The 16,495-nt window shown below is 56.7% G+C and overlaps 2 protein-coding genes across 2 annotated transcripts; both read left to right on the forward strand.

Moving 5' to 3' along the window:
* Positions 1–38: 38 nt before the first annotated feature.
* AOC2 (amine oxidase copper containing 2) lies at positions 39–6,278 on the forward strand. The gene is made up of 4 exons (XM_004608812.2): positions 39–2,730; positions 4,877–5,162; positions 5,400–5,529; positions 5,724–6,278. Exons 1-4 carry the CDS (start codon positions 1,095–1,097, stop codon positions 5,988–5,990), a joined length of 2,319 nt encoding a protein of 772 aa, XP_004608869.2. The 5' UTR covers positions 39–1,094; the 3' UTR covers positions 5,991–6,278.
* Positions 6,279–6,887: 609 nt separating this feature from the next.
* On the forward strand, positions 6,888–14,852 carry AOC3 (amine oxidase copper containing 3). Its single transcript, XM_004608814.2, has 4 exons — positions 6,888–8,549; positions 10,258–10,543; positions 11,131–11,260; positions 12,784–14,852. Exons 1-4 carry the CDS (start codon positions 6,950–6,952, stop codon positions 13,057–13,059), a joined length of 2,292 nt encoding a protein of 763 aa, XP_004608871.1. The 5' UTR covers positions 6,888–6,949; the 3' UTR covers positions 13,060–14,852.
* Positions 14,853–16,495: the final 1,643 nt, after the last annotated feature.

Genomic DNA, 16,495 nt, shown 5'->3' on the forward strand with positions numbered 1-16,495 from the left:
CCTCTTATCTCTGGCGTAATGTAATGGCTGAAAGCTGGGTCCTTTCGTTGTGTTCAGTCTGAGGTGAAGGCCAGCCCTTCCCTGACTGGCTTGTCCCTTCATGAGTGTTCTCCCCTGGTGATGCCCACACGTCGCCAGTAGAGGCTGCTCTAGGTCTGTGTAATGGGAATGACCAAGGTCAAGGCACAGGCTGCTGCTTTTTTTTTTTTAACCCCTCCCTCAACTATCTTAAATTTCTTAAAAGGTGTTAGGAACTCCTGGTTTTTGCTTTCCAGATGCCGTGGAGGGTGGCTTAGGACCCCTAGCTATGAAATAAAGTTTCCTTTACTTCACCTTGCAACGTAGCCTTCTGGTATCCAGCAATCCCTGTGATCTGCAAAACGAGATTTAAGGTCTTGAACAGTGAGGATCATCCTCTGTTCAGCCTTGGAGATCAGGACCGAGGGCCACAGCTCAGGAACCGGGGCTGGGGCACGAATCTGACTGCTGAGCCCAGGGCTTCCCCGTCCGCCTGGTTTATTGAAGGAGGCTTAAGACTAATGAAAGGCTTGGCAGTAGGCAGCTGGGACATCAGTCCTGACTGCTGGCCCGGGCAGCAGCCCTGGTGGAGCGACGCACAGGACACAGGCATTCACTGGGCACCTGAGATTTGTGTTCTTCCCGCAGACACAGTCTGCTCAGAACATGCAGGGTTTTTCTCTTCAGAGGGGGGCACGGTGGGGGGTTTGGGTCACACCCGGTGGTGCTCAGAATTTACTCCTGGCGATGCTTGGAGTTCCATAGGGGTGCCTATAATTGAACCCAACTCAGCTTTGTGCAAGGCAGATGTCCTTTCTGCTGTACTGTTTCTCCGGCCCCAAGAGTTCACTGTTCATCCAGGTGCCTTCTAGTCTAGTCTCAGTGAGGGAAATGAGCGGTTGGTACTGGCTCAGGGGCAGGGCAGAGGCCATGAATCTGAAAGTAGTCCCTAGGTCCAAACCACAGAACAGAAAATTGGAACAGAATTATACACATGAAGGTCAGACATTTCCTGTCCGGCCCACAGGGTGGGGTTTTCTCCATCCCTGGCCATCCTGACTATAAAACCTGATTGGATGTCAGTAACGAGAAGGAGCTGTGGGTTTCGGTGTTCTGCATCCACTATGAATCTCAAGGTAGTCCTGGTCTTCCTGGCCCTGTCCCTTATCACCATCTTTGCCTTGACCTACGTCTTGCTGACCAGTGGAGGAGGCAACTCCAGCAAACCCCTCCGCTGCCCTGCCACATCTCCCAGTGCCCAGCCCTGGACACACCCTGGCCCGAGCCAGCTGTTTGCAGACCTGAGCCCAGAGGAGCTGGCAGCTGTGGTGAGCTTCCTGACCCGGCAGCTGGGCCCGGGCCTGGTGGATGCGGCCCAGGCCCGGCCCTCGGACAATTGCATCTTCTCCGTGGAGCTGCAGCTGCCCTCCAAGGCGGCCGCGCTGGCCCACCTGGACCGGGGGAGCCCCCCACCTGCCCGGGAGGCACTGGCCATCGTCTTCTTTGGGGCCCAGCCTCAGCCTAACGTGAGTGAGCTGGTGGTGGGGCCGCTGCCCCGGCCCTCGTACGTGCGGGATGTGACTGTGGAGCGTCACGGAGGCCCCCTGCCCTATCACCGCCGCCCCGTGATGAGTGTCGAGATTGCCCAGATGTGGAAGTATTTGAAGGAGGTGGAGCTCCCCAAGGCACCAAGCTTCCTGGCTTCGGTCTTCACCTACAATGGCTCAACCCTGGCACCTGTCCTCGCCACCCCTCATGGCTTGCGCCCAGGGGACCGTGCCACCTGGATAGCCCTGTGTCATAATGTCTCAGGGGTGGGTTTCTTCCTTCACCCAGTGGGACTGGAGCTGCTGCTGGACCATAGTGCTCTGGACCCTGCCCGCTGGGCTGTCCAGCAAGTCTTCTACCTCGGGCACTACTATGCAGGCTTGGGCCAGCTGGAGTGGGAGTTCAAGGCTGGACAGCTGGAAGTCATTAAAGTTCCGCTGCCACTATCAAATGGACCCTCATCCCTGAGGTCCCGGGTACCCCCCGGTCCTCTTCCTCCTCTTCAGTTGTCACCCCAGGGCCCCCAGTACAGTGTCCAAGGGAACCTGGTGGTGTCTCCACTTTGGACTTTCAGCTTCGGCCATGGGGTGTTCAGTGGCCTGAGGATTTTTGATGTTCGGTTCCAGGGCGAGCGAGTGGCCTATGAAGTCAGTGTCCAAGAGTGTGTTTCTGTCTATGGCGCTGATTCCCCGAAGACCATGATGATCCGCTACCTGGATAGCACCTACGGACTCGGCCTCAACAGCCGGGGCTTGGTGCGGGGGGTGGACTGCCCCTATCAGTCTACGATGGTGGACATCCACGTATTGGTGGGACAGGGGTCAGTCCAGCGGCAGCCGGGAGCTGTGTGTGTGTTTGAGGAAGCCCAGGGACTACCCCTTCGCAGGCACCACAACTACCTTCAGTCTCATTTCTATGGTGGTTTGGCCAGCTCGGCCCTGGTAGTCAGATCTGTATCCTCAGTGGGCAACTACGACTACATTTGGGACTTCTTGTTGTACCCCAACGGGGCACTGGAAGGGCGGGTCCACGCCACAGGCTATATCAGCACCGCATTCCTGAACCAGGAGGAAAGCCTCCTCTTTGGGAACCGAGTGGGGGAGCGAGTGCTGGGGGCCGTGCACACACACGCCTTCCACTTCAAGCTGGACCTGGACGTGGCAGGTGAGTGGCCGGGATGGGGGGGGGGTGGCAGAGGGCAGGGAGACACCCCCTCCCCCAAGGTCTAGCTAGTGATGTCTGGGAGGGGCAAGGAGGTGGCCCTCGAGTCCCATAGTGGACTGTGCGAATGGCCAGGTCCGATGAGGGTGTGTCACTACAGACCACCTGACATTTCATCCCAGGGGGCTTGTGCATGGTAGAAGACTCCCCTGGCCTTCAGCCACTCTGGGTGACTAAATCTGTCAAAAGTGGGAGAAAGGATCTTGGACAACGGGTGGCCACTTAGGAAGGGGTTGTTCATGGCACGCTAGCAGCGCTGGCCTCACAATGGACTCCAGTGGCCGGGAGAATGGCTGCAAGAGTCCAAGGGGTTAATCCCGTCAGGCTCAAGCAAAGGAGAAAAAAAAAAAATTGAACTATCAGACCCATTTTTCAACAGTCAAGGAACCAGTAAGAGGAGGCAGAACAGGAAGCCACAGCTCAAGAATTTCTTGTAACAGTACATTTCTTGTGAAACATTGTTTGGGGGATAGGCTCTGGCTAGGAGTGATTTTGAAACATTTTAAAGCTTTGAAACTTTTTTTTAAATCCTTGGCGGGGGACGGGGGGAGATCTAAAAAGAGTGAAATGACCGTATAACCAGATGGTCCTTTGACATAATTTGGACAAGTACAGTTCATTTGTTGTTTATTGGGGGCCACACCTGGAGCTGCTCAGGGTTTATTCCTAGCTCTGCACTCGGGGGTCTTTCCCGGTGGGGTTAAAGTCACTAGTATGCATTCCAAGCAGTGTCCTGGGCCAATGACTGCGGGCTGCCTCGCATAGATTACATCCTAAGGAACACAGTTCGCACGTAGAAAGTGTGGCCGAGGGCCAAGAAGGGAAAGAAGTGCAGGTCACGAGTGCAGCCGAATGCCGGGGAGCTCCGGAGAGAACTCATCCCACTGTGGAGACGGAAAACCCAGCCCTGTGCGGGGAGGCAGGCGGGCAGGCTGGAGAGAAGCTGGCTCAGGTTCTCCAGCTGGCTTCTCCCTCGACACACCCAGGAACGGTGCAGGTCCCTGGCGTGGCACCTTCATGGAGAGCCCAGCCACCGAGAGTCACTTCTACACCCAGCTAAGAGACTCACAAGTGAGCCACAGAGAGCTCAGCGATTGGCCGCACTTGGTGTCTGTGGTTTTGGAGATAAAGCCAGGGCCACACCCGGGCCACCAGGGGCTGTCAAGTACAAGTGCTGAGGGAACTTTCTGGAGATGTTCTTAGGGGTCCTGTCCGCTAGCCAGTGGCCACTTGTGGCTGTCGAGCATTTGAACTGATGCTACTGCGACTGAGGAACTTGGCTGTGGCTGGGGAGAGTTACTTGGGACTGGCGGTGAGCACGTGGGTCAGGGCGGATTAGCAGAGGGACGCAGCTCTGAGCCACACCTGATTCCCTGCCAGGACGCAGGGCTCTGCCTTCCACTAGACTGGGGCAGTGGGCCTCATGGCGGCGGCAAGGGGCCTGTCTTGTTTCGTGTTTTAGCTACACTGGTGCTCAAGGATTACTCCTCACGGGGCTCGGGACCACAAGGGATGATGAGAATCGAACCCAGGTTAACTGCATGCATGGCAAGTGAAATACTTATTTGGGGGCCACACCTGGCGATGTGATGCTCAGGGATGACTCCTGGCTCTGTGCTCAGGATTTACTGCTGGTGGTGCTTGGTGACCAGGTGGGCTGCTGGGGATTGCACCTGGTCTGCCTTGTGCAAGACAAGTGCCTTACTCGCTGTACTATCTCCAGCGCTGAGAAATGTTTTAATTGTGCTACTTTAATTGGGAGGGGGCATCCCCAGTATTGCTCAGGTGTTGCCCTCTGGAATCACTGCTGGCAGGCTAGGGGAACTATATGGGATGCCAGGAACCAAACCCGCGTTAGCCTGTGCAATGCAAGCGCCCTACCTGCTGTACTATCTCTCCAGCCCTAAATAGTATTTTATTTTGAATCATGTCAGGAGAGAGATTTTTTTTGTGGGGTGAGGGCTGTGTTCATTCCTCGGGGATTGAACCTGGGTCGGCTGCATGCAAGGCAAGCACCCTCTGTGTTGTCTCGCTGGCTCGAGGGGCCTGTCTTACCTGGTATGGATCTCCCATCCCCTCACTCTGGCAGGCCTGAAAAACTGGCTGGTAGCTGAAGACGTGGTGTTTAAGCCTGTGGCAGCCCCTTGGAGCCCACAACACCAGCTGCATCGGCCCCAGCTGACCCGGCAGGTGCTGGGAAGGGAGGACCTGGCGGCCTTTGCCCAGGGCAGCCCTCTTCCCCGCTACCTTTACCTGGCTAGCAACCAGACTAACGCCTGGGGCCACCAGCGCGGGTACCGGATCCAGATCCACAGCCCCCTGGGCGTGCACTTGCCCCTGGACAGTGGCATGGAGAAGGCCCTCAGCTGGGGGAGGTGAGGAGACCCCGGGCACTGGGTGGAAGGGGGGAGGATTGGTCCTTGAGCCCGTGCCAGCTGGTGGAGACCCCAGGTCACTTGCCCTAGGCCTACTACTACTCACCCCTGTAACGCCTCAGATGCAAGGAGATGGGGTGGGATGTGATCTCATGCTGAACCTCGCCCGCAGACGTCTGGGCCAGACGGGGGCCTGGCCATCTTCTGATACCACCTCCCAACAACATGCCCGGTCAGGTACCAGCTGGCGGTGACACAAAGGAAGGACACGGAGGCCTGGAGCAGCAGCATCTATTACCAGAGTGACATCTGGACGCCCACGAGGCCCTTTGCTGACTTCATCAACAATGAAACCCTCCTAGGAGAGGTGGGTAGTCGGGGGGTGGGGTGGGGTGCGGTGCGGAGAGCTTCCTGGGGGCCTGGGTTCTGGACGGCCCTTCTCTGGGCACCAGGTAGAGGGAATGGACGGTGTCATGCTCCTCCATGTCCTGCCTGAGACCAGCCCTGGACACTGCCTGCCCACCCGCTCCAGAGGATTCCAGCGGCTCCCTCTCCCCACAGGACCTGGTGGCCTGGGTGACTGCCAGCTTGCTGCACATCCCCCAGGCAGAGGATGTCCCGAACACAGTGACCCTGGGGAACAGAGTGGGCTTCCTGCTCCGCCCCTATAACTTCTTCGACGAGGACCCGTCCATCTTCTCCCCCGGCAGTGTCTACTTTGAGAAGGACCAGGATGCTGGGCTGTGCAGTGTCAACCCCGTGGCCTGCGTCCCCCACCTGGCAGCCTGTGTCCCCGACCTGCCCCCCTTCTCTTACCAGGGATTTTAGCCTGAGAGTGTGGTGGAACTTTGGGGGAGTGGCCACCGCCCTCTCCCCTCCCCTGCAGCTCTTCAGTGTTTCTCCTGAGAGGCTGAAACACTCCCCGCCCCCACGCAGAGCCCCTGGGTGTCCCTTGGGCTCCTTCAGGCCTCAGGAAGCAGCACGTGTATGCCAATGATGATGTAACTCCCCGAGCCAAACCACCGAGCCTTCACGTTTGTTAGCACCAACCCCTCGCTGTGTGGCTTCCCATGGAAGGAGAGAATGTTGTGGAAAGAGAGGTGTGTGTCCTCTACAATAAAAAAAATAACACAAGGGTTTTCCTGGAGTTTCTTCTAGTTGCCTTTTAAATACCGAGAATCCCCCAAAGACGATGAAGGAACGGGGCCAAGGATATTAGCTATGGAGGAGCGGCTCGGGGGAGCCAGCCGTGCCAAGGAATGCTGCTTGGGGTGCCCAGGGCTGGGGGTGGGGGTTTCCTTGGAAGGAGAACAATAGTTCGGAGTTCCAGGAAAGGGAACATCTGGCCCTGGGGAAGGGGGGCTGGGGGACCATGTGGGTTCAGGGGAGCTAAGGGAGCCCCTGGCTGGTAGTCTTCTATGCGCAGGCTGGCCGGCTGCATTAGTCAGATATTCCACCACCCTGCCACTTCTACCCCCCTGCCCTACCCCTGTCCCTCCTGTCCCCCTTCTCCTGCTCTCCCTAGCAGCAACCCTGACCCAGAGAGCCGCAGTCTGATTTGGAGCCTGAAGGATGAAGCCTTGTAAGGTCTGTGGAAATCGCAGCTTGTGGCTTCGGCCCGCCCCCCAGAGCCCGGGCCGTCCCACCCCCTCCCCAGCTTCCTGTGTCCTCAGCCTCAGGCTGCGGAGCCTCTGACTGCTGGGAACCTCTGTGAGAGTCCAGAAGCCCAGACGGACCCTCTCCAGCAGGCCTGAGAGCACCAGGCTGGGTTCTGGGTTCTCTGCACCATGAACCAGAAGACCACGCTGGTGCTCCTAGCGCTGGCCGTCATCACCATCTTTGCCTTGGTGTGCGTCTTGCTAGCTGGCCGGGGAGGAGATGGGGGTGAACCCAGCCAGCCCCTCCGCTGCCCTGCCACATCTCCCAGTGCCCAGCCCTGGACACACCCTGGCCCGAGCCAGCTGTTTGCAGACCTGAGCCCAGAGGAGCTGGCAGCTGTGGTGAGCTTCCTGACCCGGCAGCTGGGCCCAGGCCTGGTGGATGCGGCCCAGGCCCGGCCCTCGGACAATTGCATCTTCTCCGTGGAGCTGCAGCTGCCCTCCAAGGCGGCCGCGCTGGCCCACCTGGACCGGGGGAGCCCCCCACCTGCCCGGGAGGCGCTGGCCATTGTCTTCTTTGGGGCCCAGCCTCAGCCTAACGTGAGTGAGCTGGTGGTGGGGCCGCTGCCCCGGCCCTCGTACGTGCGGGATGTGACTGTGGAGCGTCATGGGGGCCCCCTGCCCTATCACCGCCGCCCTGTGCTCATGCGCGAGTACCACGACATAGACCAAATGATCTTCCACCGAGAGCTGCCCCACGTGGGTGGGCTCCTACACCACTGTTGCTTCTATGGGCGCCCAGGACACAGCCTGGTGACGCTGATCACGGCCCCCCCGGGTCTGCAGTCCGGGGACCGGGTCACCTGGTTCGGCCTCTACTACAACACCTCGGGGTCGGGGATTTTCTTGCACCCTGTGGGCTTGGAGCTGCTGGTGGACCACAAGGCCCTGGACCCTTCCCGCTGGACGGTTCGGAAGGTATTTTTCCAAGGCCGCTACTATGAGAACTTGGCACAGCTGGAGGACCAATTCGAGGCTGGCCGGGTCAATGTGGTGCTGATCCCCCACAATGGGACAGGGGGGGCCTGGTCCCTGAAGTCCCAAGGGCCCCCAGGTCCGGCTCCCCCTCTGCAGTACCTCCCCCAAGGCCCCCGCTTCAGTGTCCAGGGGAGCCAAGTGGCCTCCTCCCTGTGGACCTTCTCCTTCAGCCTGGGCGCTTTCAGTGGCCCAAGGCTCTTTGACATCCGCTTCCGGGGAGAACGTCTGGCCTATGAGATCAGCCTTCAGGAGGCCTTGACCGTCTATGGCGGAAATACCCCCGCAGCTCTGCTTACCCGCTATATCGATGGTAGCTTTGGCATAGGAAAGTACATCAGCCCCCTGACGAGGGGCGTGGACTGCCCCTACCTGGCCTCCTATGTGGACTGGCACTTCCTGTTGGAGTCCCAAGCTCCCAGGACCATCCGCGATGCCTTGTGTGTGTTTGAACAGAACCGGGGCCTCCCGCTGAGGCGGCACCACTCAGATTTCTACTCCCCCTACTTTGGGGGCCTGGTGGACACCGTGCTGGTCATCCGCTGCGTGTCCACCTTGCTCAACTATGACTATGTGTGGGATATGGTCTTCCATCCCAACGGGGCCATCGAAGTCAAATTCCACGCCACGGGCTACATCAGCTCGGCATTTCTCTACGGTGCCGCCCGGAGGTACGGGAACCAAGTTGGGGAGCACCTGCTGGGCACGGTGCACACGCACAGCGCCCACTTCAAGGTGGACCTGGATGTAGGAGGTAAGGCCTTCAGGGATGAGGATGCCCAAAGTGGTGCTGCCGAGTCATCTCCATTTGCCTTAGCCTGATGGTATCCAGGACAGGAAGAGTGAAGCGTGAATGAGTGATGTGGAGTTTCCTAGGTTCTCTTTTGCTGGTTGGGAGAGCTGGCGGCCAAGTCTGGTGTGCACCTTTGCTCCCTGGCTGGGGGCACAGCTGCCACCTTCCCCTGACTTGACCTCAGGAGAGAATCTCGGGCAAAGCTCAGTGGGGAAGGCAGGACCTGGGTTACCAAGACCCTGTGGCTTCTCCCTCTCTCGCACCTCTCTGGGCCTGTCTGAAGCTGTTGTGCTGATTTCTCTGTGTCTGGCCCTGGGCGCTGGTGTTTTAGAAAAGCCGTGGGCATTCTGCCAGGTCCTTGGCACAGCCTGGTCGGAACATGGAATATTCCAAGTTGCACATTTCCTTGGGGAGAGGGACCTTTCTCCTCCCTGTTTTTCTGCCTCGCTCTCTCTGGGAAATATGCTTAAGTACAAAGGGTAGGATAATTATGTGGAATATTCCAGATCATTCCTGGGGTTGGTGGTCACAAAAGAAAAAAGCCAGGGACACATGCTATAAAGTCTGCACCTCTCTGGTTTCTGTGTGTTTGGTTTTGGTCCACACCTAGCAGTGCTCCAGGCTTCTGTGCTCAGGAGTGACTCCTGGCAGGGCTTGGGAACCATTTGTGGCGTTGGGGATCAACTGGGTGGGCATCAGACACATGCAAAGGAAGTGCCTTAGCTTGTATACTATCCCTTTAGACCCAGAGGTCTTTGCCTTTTCCCTTTCCTCCCCCCAGTGAATTATTTGATCACCAGATATTTTTTTCTGTCCTGACTCTATAATATCTTAAGCTCATGACATGGTCCATATTCACCCCATTGGGGCCAGCTCTGCTGCTTCCTCGTTAGCTCCCTCAGATCCTACGTCTCAGCTAGGCTACTCCTCTATGGCCCCCACTTTTCCATCTATAGGACTCGTCCCTGGCACCCGCCGACCTTCTTTGACTTTGCTTCTGTCTGCTTCTGGCCTAGAGAGTGGCTGCCCATGCCATTTCTTTTTCTTTTCTTTTTTTTTTATTTTATTTTAGGGCCACACCCAGTGATGTTCAGGATTTAAACCTGGCAGTTCTCAGGGAACTATATGGGATGCCGGGGATTGAACATGGGTCGGCAGCATGCAAGGCAAGTGCCTTACCACACTGTACTATCTTTCCAGCCCCTTGGCCGTGTCATTTCTCCTGGCAACGTCTTCTGAGGCCAGACTAAAGTGTCTCCCAGGAAGGTCCCTTTGTCTCTCGTGTGTGTGATCCTGGAACTGGATCTTGGTTGTTTTCCTTCTATGAATGCTGACCTGGGCTGGGCCTCTCTGAGTCCCTGTGAAATCTGGACGCTCAAGATGGGCCTTCCTTCATCCCCAGGGCCCAGCACTGGACTCTCCATCACTGTGCTTGAATGAATTCAATGAAAGAAGATGTCAGTTTACAGGCAACAGCCCTGACTGAAAGATTTGGAGTAGGGGGCGGGGTGTGTATTGGGGGTATAAGAAAGACAAGAGTCTTGGCTTTTTTCCTGACTCTGAAGTCCAGTGGGGCAGAGTTCAGTGTGGGCCAGGCAGCTGCATAACCAGCTCCCTAACCAACCCCCTATCTCCTCCTCACCCCACCCGCTCCCCCCAACCCTGGCAGGACTGGACAACTGGGTCTGGGCTGAGGACATGGCCTTTGTCCCCACCTCGGTGCCCTGGAGCCCCGAGCACGAGGCTCAGAGGTTGCAGATAACCAGGAGGCAGCTGGAGACGGAGGCGCAGGCAGCCTTCCCCCTGGGAGCTGCGACCCCTCGATACCTATACCTCGCCAGCAACCACAGCAACAAGTGGGGTCACCCACGAGGCTACCGCATCCAGGTGTTCAGCTTTGCTGGGGAGCCCCTGCCCCAGAACAGCTCTATGGAGAGAGCCATCAGCTGGGCAAGGTGAGTTTTGGTGATGGTGGTGTGAGGGGAGGATGGGGGGGAGCATCCAAGATGCTGGGGGAAGTGAGAAGGAGAGGGGAGCGTTGGCGGGGCCAGCCAAGAAGCTGGACTGGGGTGAGGGCAGAGCTCTGGCAGGCAGGATTTCCTGCTTATCAAGAGGGACCCTGGTGGGATGGTCCCTACAGGGCTAAACCCAAGGGGCAGTTTTCTCTTTGGGGGTTAGGGAGGGACCTGGCTTCTCAGTGGCAGGGGAACATGGGGGACCAAGAGCTGGTGGCGACTCAGCCTGGTAGTGTCAGGATCACTGTGAGGAGACAGAGGAAAGGGCCGGATCAGTGGTACCGCACGTAGGGCACTTGTCTTGCACTCGGCCAACCCAGGTTCCATCCCTCCCTGGCACCACATCTGGTCTCCTGAGCACTGCCAGGAGTGATCCCTGAGCACAGAGCCAGGAGTCAGTCCTGAGCACTGCGAGGCATGGCCCAAAAACGCAAAAGGGAAAAGAAAGAAGATGGAGATGCTCAGTTCCCATCACCGTGACGAGGCCGGGGGTGGTGGCCATGGAGGCCTGACCGGTGCCGCCCTAGGTACCAGCTGGCTGTGACCCAGAGGAAGGAGGAGGAGGCCAGCAGCACCAGCATCTACAACCAGAATGACCCCTGGAGCCCCACCGTGGACTTCTCCAGCTTCATCGACAATGAGACCATTGCTGGCGAGGTCAGTGTCTGTGGGAGGGCTGCGGGGGACCCTGGGAGCCATAGCTTCCCCAGGGATGGAGCAACTCCTGGTTTCTGTATTTCCATGGGTTGGGTTATTACTTCTTTGTGTGTGTGTGTGTGTGTGTGTGTGTGTGTGTGTGTGTGTGTGTGTGGCGAGGGGGTTGTGGGTGTGTGGTTTTTAGTCCACACCCAGCAATGCTCAGGGGTTTGTACTCCTGGCTCTGCACTCAGGAATCACTCCTGGTGGTGCTCAGGAGACCTCATGGGATGCTGGGGATCGAAGCTGGGTGAGTCCCGTGCAAGGCAAACACCCTCCCCTCTGCACTACTGCCTGGGCCCTGGATTATTACCTCTTGTATGGGGGGTCTGGGAAAGTGGGTCAAATCTTGGAGTACTTAGAGAACCAGGCAGTGCCTCGCCCCCCTCACTCAGGGATTCCTTCTCACTCCCCCGAGCTGGGAATTCATGCGTAGACTTTGGCTGAGTCCCTGACCTGTCCTGAGACATTCCTATTTGAGTCCCAGGACACAGGCTAGAGCCATGATGGGAGGGTTGGGGGCGGGGGGAGGTACAAGAATGCCAGGAAAGAGCATTTCTCTGGTAGCTGAAGCTCCTCTCATCCCTGGCGTCACACTGGAGGAGGAATTGCTGAATGCTGCACTTGCTGGCCTCCTGCCCTCTGAGTTTGGAAGCTCCTGGAAAGTTTGGGGGCAAGAGCTGAAGTTGCCCCGGAGGGGAGGGGTGGTGCCAGGTGTCAGCCTTCTCTGAGGGCGATGAGGTGGGCAGTGACAGAGATAGAGGCTTGGACGGCTTGGTACATGTTGGACTCTCTGTGCCCTGAGTTCCAATGCACTTTTTTAAAAAATATTTTTTCTTGGGGCTGGAGCGATAGCACAGTGGGTAGGGTGTTTGCCTTGCACGCAGCCAACCCGGGTTCGATTCACAGCATTCCATAAGGTCCCCTGAGCAGCGCCAGGGGTAATTCCTGAGTGCATGAGCCAGGAGTAACCCCTGTACATTACCAGGTGTGACCCCAAAACTTTTTTTCTTTCTGGGTCACACCTGGCGATGCTCAGGGGTTGTCCCTGGCTCTGCACTCAGGAATTACTCCTGGTGGTGCTCAGGGGACCATATGGGATGCTGGGGATCAAACCCTCGTGAGCCACATGCAAAGCAAATGCCCTCCCTGCATGGGTGACCTCCAACCCCACCTAGGCACTTTTTTGTTTGTTTGTTTTTTGGGTCACACCCAGCGATGCTCAGGGGTTATTCCTGGCTCTGCACTCAGGAATTGCTCCTGGCAGTGCTTGGGGGACCTATATGGGATGGTCGGCTGTGTGCAAGGCAAATGCCCTACCCACTGTACTATCTCTCTGGCCCGCCCATGCACTCTTAAAGACTGAAATCACTGCGAGGGAACTCGGGCTGGCTAAGTGAGTCCTTCCCTTTGAGGCCACCAAGGGAACCTGCAGTGTCCTCAGCAAAGCCTGGCTCCTGATCTTCCTCCTCTTCTCCCGCTAGGACCTGGTGGCCTGGGTGACGGCTGGTTTCCTGCACATCCCACACTCTGAGGACATTCCCAACACGGTGACCGCAGGGAACGGCGTGGGCTTCTGGCTTCGGCCCTACAACTTCTTTGACCAGGATCCCTCCTTTGATTCTGCTGACTCTGTCTACTTCCGGGGAGACCAGGATGTGGGAGCCTGTGGGGAGAACCCTCTGGCTTGTCTCCCCCAGACTGCGAGCTGTGCCCCTGACCTCCCTGCCTTCTCCCACGGAGGTTTCTCTCACCACTAGATGGCCCCTGGCTGGGGATGTGGCCTGGGGCCCCGGAGCCGCGTGCCTGCGGAAGTGGGGGTGACAGTACCAGGAGCCAGGTTCTCTCTTCTCCTGAGTTCCTTCCTTCCCCTCTGCATCCCTCCCAGCCGCTTCCCTCCCCGCTGGGAACACCCCAAGCTTCAGCTCTGCCCGGGTCTCGGGCCCAGAGAGGGGCAGCCAGCCAGGGCCCAGATGACAGCCAAGCTTCTCCCACACAGAACTCCCTTTGTTTTATTTTCTGTTTTTCTCTCTGTTGGTTAGATTTTTCTCAGTTTTTCCCAGGCCATCTCCAGGTCTCTTCTGGCCTTCCCCAGACCTCCCCTGGGAGGTACACTTGGGCTTCTGGACTTGTCCCCTGATATCCCAGGATAGGGTTCCTGGTGGACCCACACATCCACAGAGAGCTGGAAGGGGGAGGCTGCAAGCCCTCCTCCTCCTTTCATCTCCGCCTGCCTGTCCCTTACCCCCACTTCTTTTGTTCTTTTTTTTTCTTATTGGATCATGCCTGGCGATGCTCAGGGGTTACTCCTGGCTCATGCACTCAGGAATTACTCCTGGCAGTGCTTGGGGGACCCTATGGGATGCTGGGAATCGAAGGCAAATGCCCTACCCGCTGTGCTATCACTCTAGCCCTTACCCCCACTTCTTACCCTATAGCCGGGTGACACCCCTAACCCCAGTCTTCGTTTCTCAATCCTGGTCACCTATCTTGGTCCTGAAACCTGTGGAAATTTCAGAAACACAAAGGACTTCTGGTCTGAGCGGACCGTTCTCCATCTCCATGTGCCTCTCACACAACGGGGAGAGGGGTGCTGTCCCCCAATCCTGTCCTGGGACGGGTGTGTTTCCCCACACTTCTCAGCCCGTTTGTAATTGCCTGCCTTGAATTCTCTGATGAAGCAAGGCCATAGAGATAGCATGGGGCAAATTTGCATTTTAGGTGGTTTTGTGGGTGCATTGTAAGCAGGCACATGGGAGGCTGAGTGGGCCTCTAGGGGGCTGTCCAATCACCTACAGCCTCTGCCATTCTGTTTCCTGGGAGGCTGTCATCACCCGCAGCCTCTGCCATTCTGTTTCCCACCACTATCACCCACAAAACTCTGATGGCTTGCAACCACAGTGGAAGAAATTGTTTTCCCTAGATGATTGGTTAAAGACATTTTGATACAACTTCGCAATGTAATAACTACAGCTATAAAATAATTATTTCTTTATATCATAATTGGGAGCAAGCTTCCAGAGAAGAAGGAGAGACTTAAAGCTTGTAGAGTGCATTTTCTGTTATTTAGAAAGGGGATAAATACAGATATATGTTTGCTTATAGGTGTATATTCAGAAGGAAGGGTAAGACTTGTATCGAGAGGAACCAGGAGATTAGGGAGAGGGGGAACTTGAAACTATCTACTTACATTTATTTTAAGTAGATCAGAGCTATAGTACAATGGGTAGTGCACCCACCTTAAAAACCACAGACACAGGCTCAATCCTGGGTACCCCTATGGTCCCCCAGATCCTGCCAGGAGTGTTCCCTAAATGCAAAGCCAGGAGTAAGGCCTGAGCATCTTAGGGTGTAACCCCAAAACTATAACAAAAAATTTTGGGGGGTGGGGTGGGTCTTTCCATGGTGCTCGAGAGGTATGGGGGATGGTACTCAGGGCTCCTGCATGCAAAGCGCATGCTCCAACCCCTTGAGCCATCTCCCTGCCCCCCAGAACTGTATAGATTTTCTTTTTTGTGCATCCTGAATTTTGACACCCCACCCCATGCCTGAATTACCAATTCAAAATTAATAATAAATGGTCCCAAACAAGACCTGACTTATTTTTCTTTAACTGGAATATCTTTTGAGAAGTGGTGTTGAGAAGAGAGCCAAAGAGAATCAAGGGATGGGTCCAGGGCTCCCTTGACAGTACGGGTGCATATCCCATGCCCTGCAACATTGTTGCAAGATATCTCCGTGGCAGAATTACTCAGGAAACAGGACCACATGCCCTGCGCTGTTTCTCTTTGAATACACTTGGCCCCAGACTCTGTGAACAGGGCACGCATCCGTTTGTCCCTGGGAGACAGAGTCCAACCCAACCCACAGGGGGATTGTTGCACCCCGGGACATGATGAGTCAGCAGAGGTGTGACCCAGAGGCCCTTCAAGGTCAGATGAACTGTTTTCTGTGCCCAGGCCATGCTCCGCTTCAGTGTGCATTCTAGGGAGACTGGGGCTGGGGTGTGCTATAGACTAGGGGTGAGGAGAGCAGGTGGGAGGAAGAGGATCAGGAGGAGGCCAATGACCCCCAGGACGTGGGAAGAGATGAGTGTGAGATGTTTCGAGTCAGTGGGACGCGGGCTTAGGTGGCACCGAGGTTTTCCATTGGGTAACTAGGTAGGTGGTGGGACCTTGCACCAGAAGGACAGAGCCGGGCATGGTGCAACTGATCATGAGCAGGAGTTGGAAGCGGTCAGGGATGGTGCAAAGGGCTCTGCATGCTGGAGTCCTGGGCTCCGCCCCTGGCACCTCACAGTCCCCTGAGCACTGCAACCCCCCAAACCTAAAAGAAAACACCATTGTCAGAAGCTGGCAGCCAAAGAACATGTTGGGTCATGGTGTGGGATGGGGGTGGGGAAGGAGAGGCACTTTTTATACTACTCAGGGAGCCAGGAAACTGAAAGGGATGTGGGGAGCACCCCGGGCTGGCAGTTTTGGCTAGGGCCTTCCTTCATTTCTATCTCTGCGGTGGCTGGACAGAGGACTGTCTGGATTTGAAGACTGTGGCTAGCAAGCTTCCTTCTGCAGCGAGTTCTCCAACCCCCCTGACCTGGCCCACCAGTCCTGTTCAAGTGATGACACCAGGGGACTTCTGGTTCCTGAGCTACGTCCCTGTCTCCACAGCCTCCCTTTCAGTCAAGTTGCTCTCAGACCACAGGCTCCCCCTTGTGATACAGCCTTCTTGTGTCTTCCGGAGTTACTCCCTGCCGTGCTCAGGGAGTAACCAGCCCAGGGTTCCAGCTCCAAGCATGAGCTCCAGCCCTTTGAGCCACCTCCCTGACCGCCCCCACCCCCCAGGCATTTGCCTCCAACCTACCTTAGGATGCTGCCAGGAATCTGGATAATTGGGAGAGGGAAGGGAAGCCAGAGGGAAATAAGGAGCAGAGCCTGGAAGGGGGGTCCTCAAACTGGAGGAAGGATAGAGGGAAATTAGTTGCAGAGCTGGGGCAGGTGAGTCAGGTTTATAGCCTGGGAATGGGATAGAAATGTCCCTCTGGTGGGGCTGGAGTGATAGCACAGCGGGTAGGGTGTTTGCCTTGCACGTGGCCAACCCGGGTTCAATTCCCAGCATCCCATATGGTCCCCTGAGCACCGCCAGGGTTGATTCCTGAGTGTAGAGCCAGGAGTGACCCCTGTGCATTGCCAGGTCGGA

The sequence above is a fragment of the Sorex araneus genome, chromosome 3 (assembly GCF_027595985.1).
Source record: "Sorex araneus isolate mSorAra2 chromosome 3, mSorAra2.pri, whole genome shotgun sequence".
Lineage (NCBI taxonomy): Eukaryota > Metazoa > Chordata > Mammalia > Eulipotyphla > Soricidae > Sorex > Sorex araneus.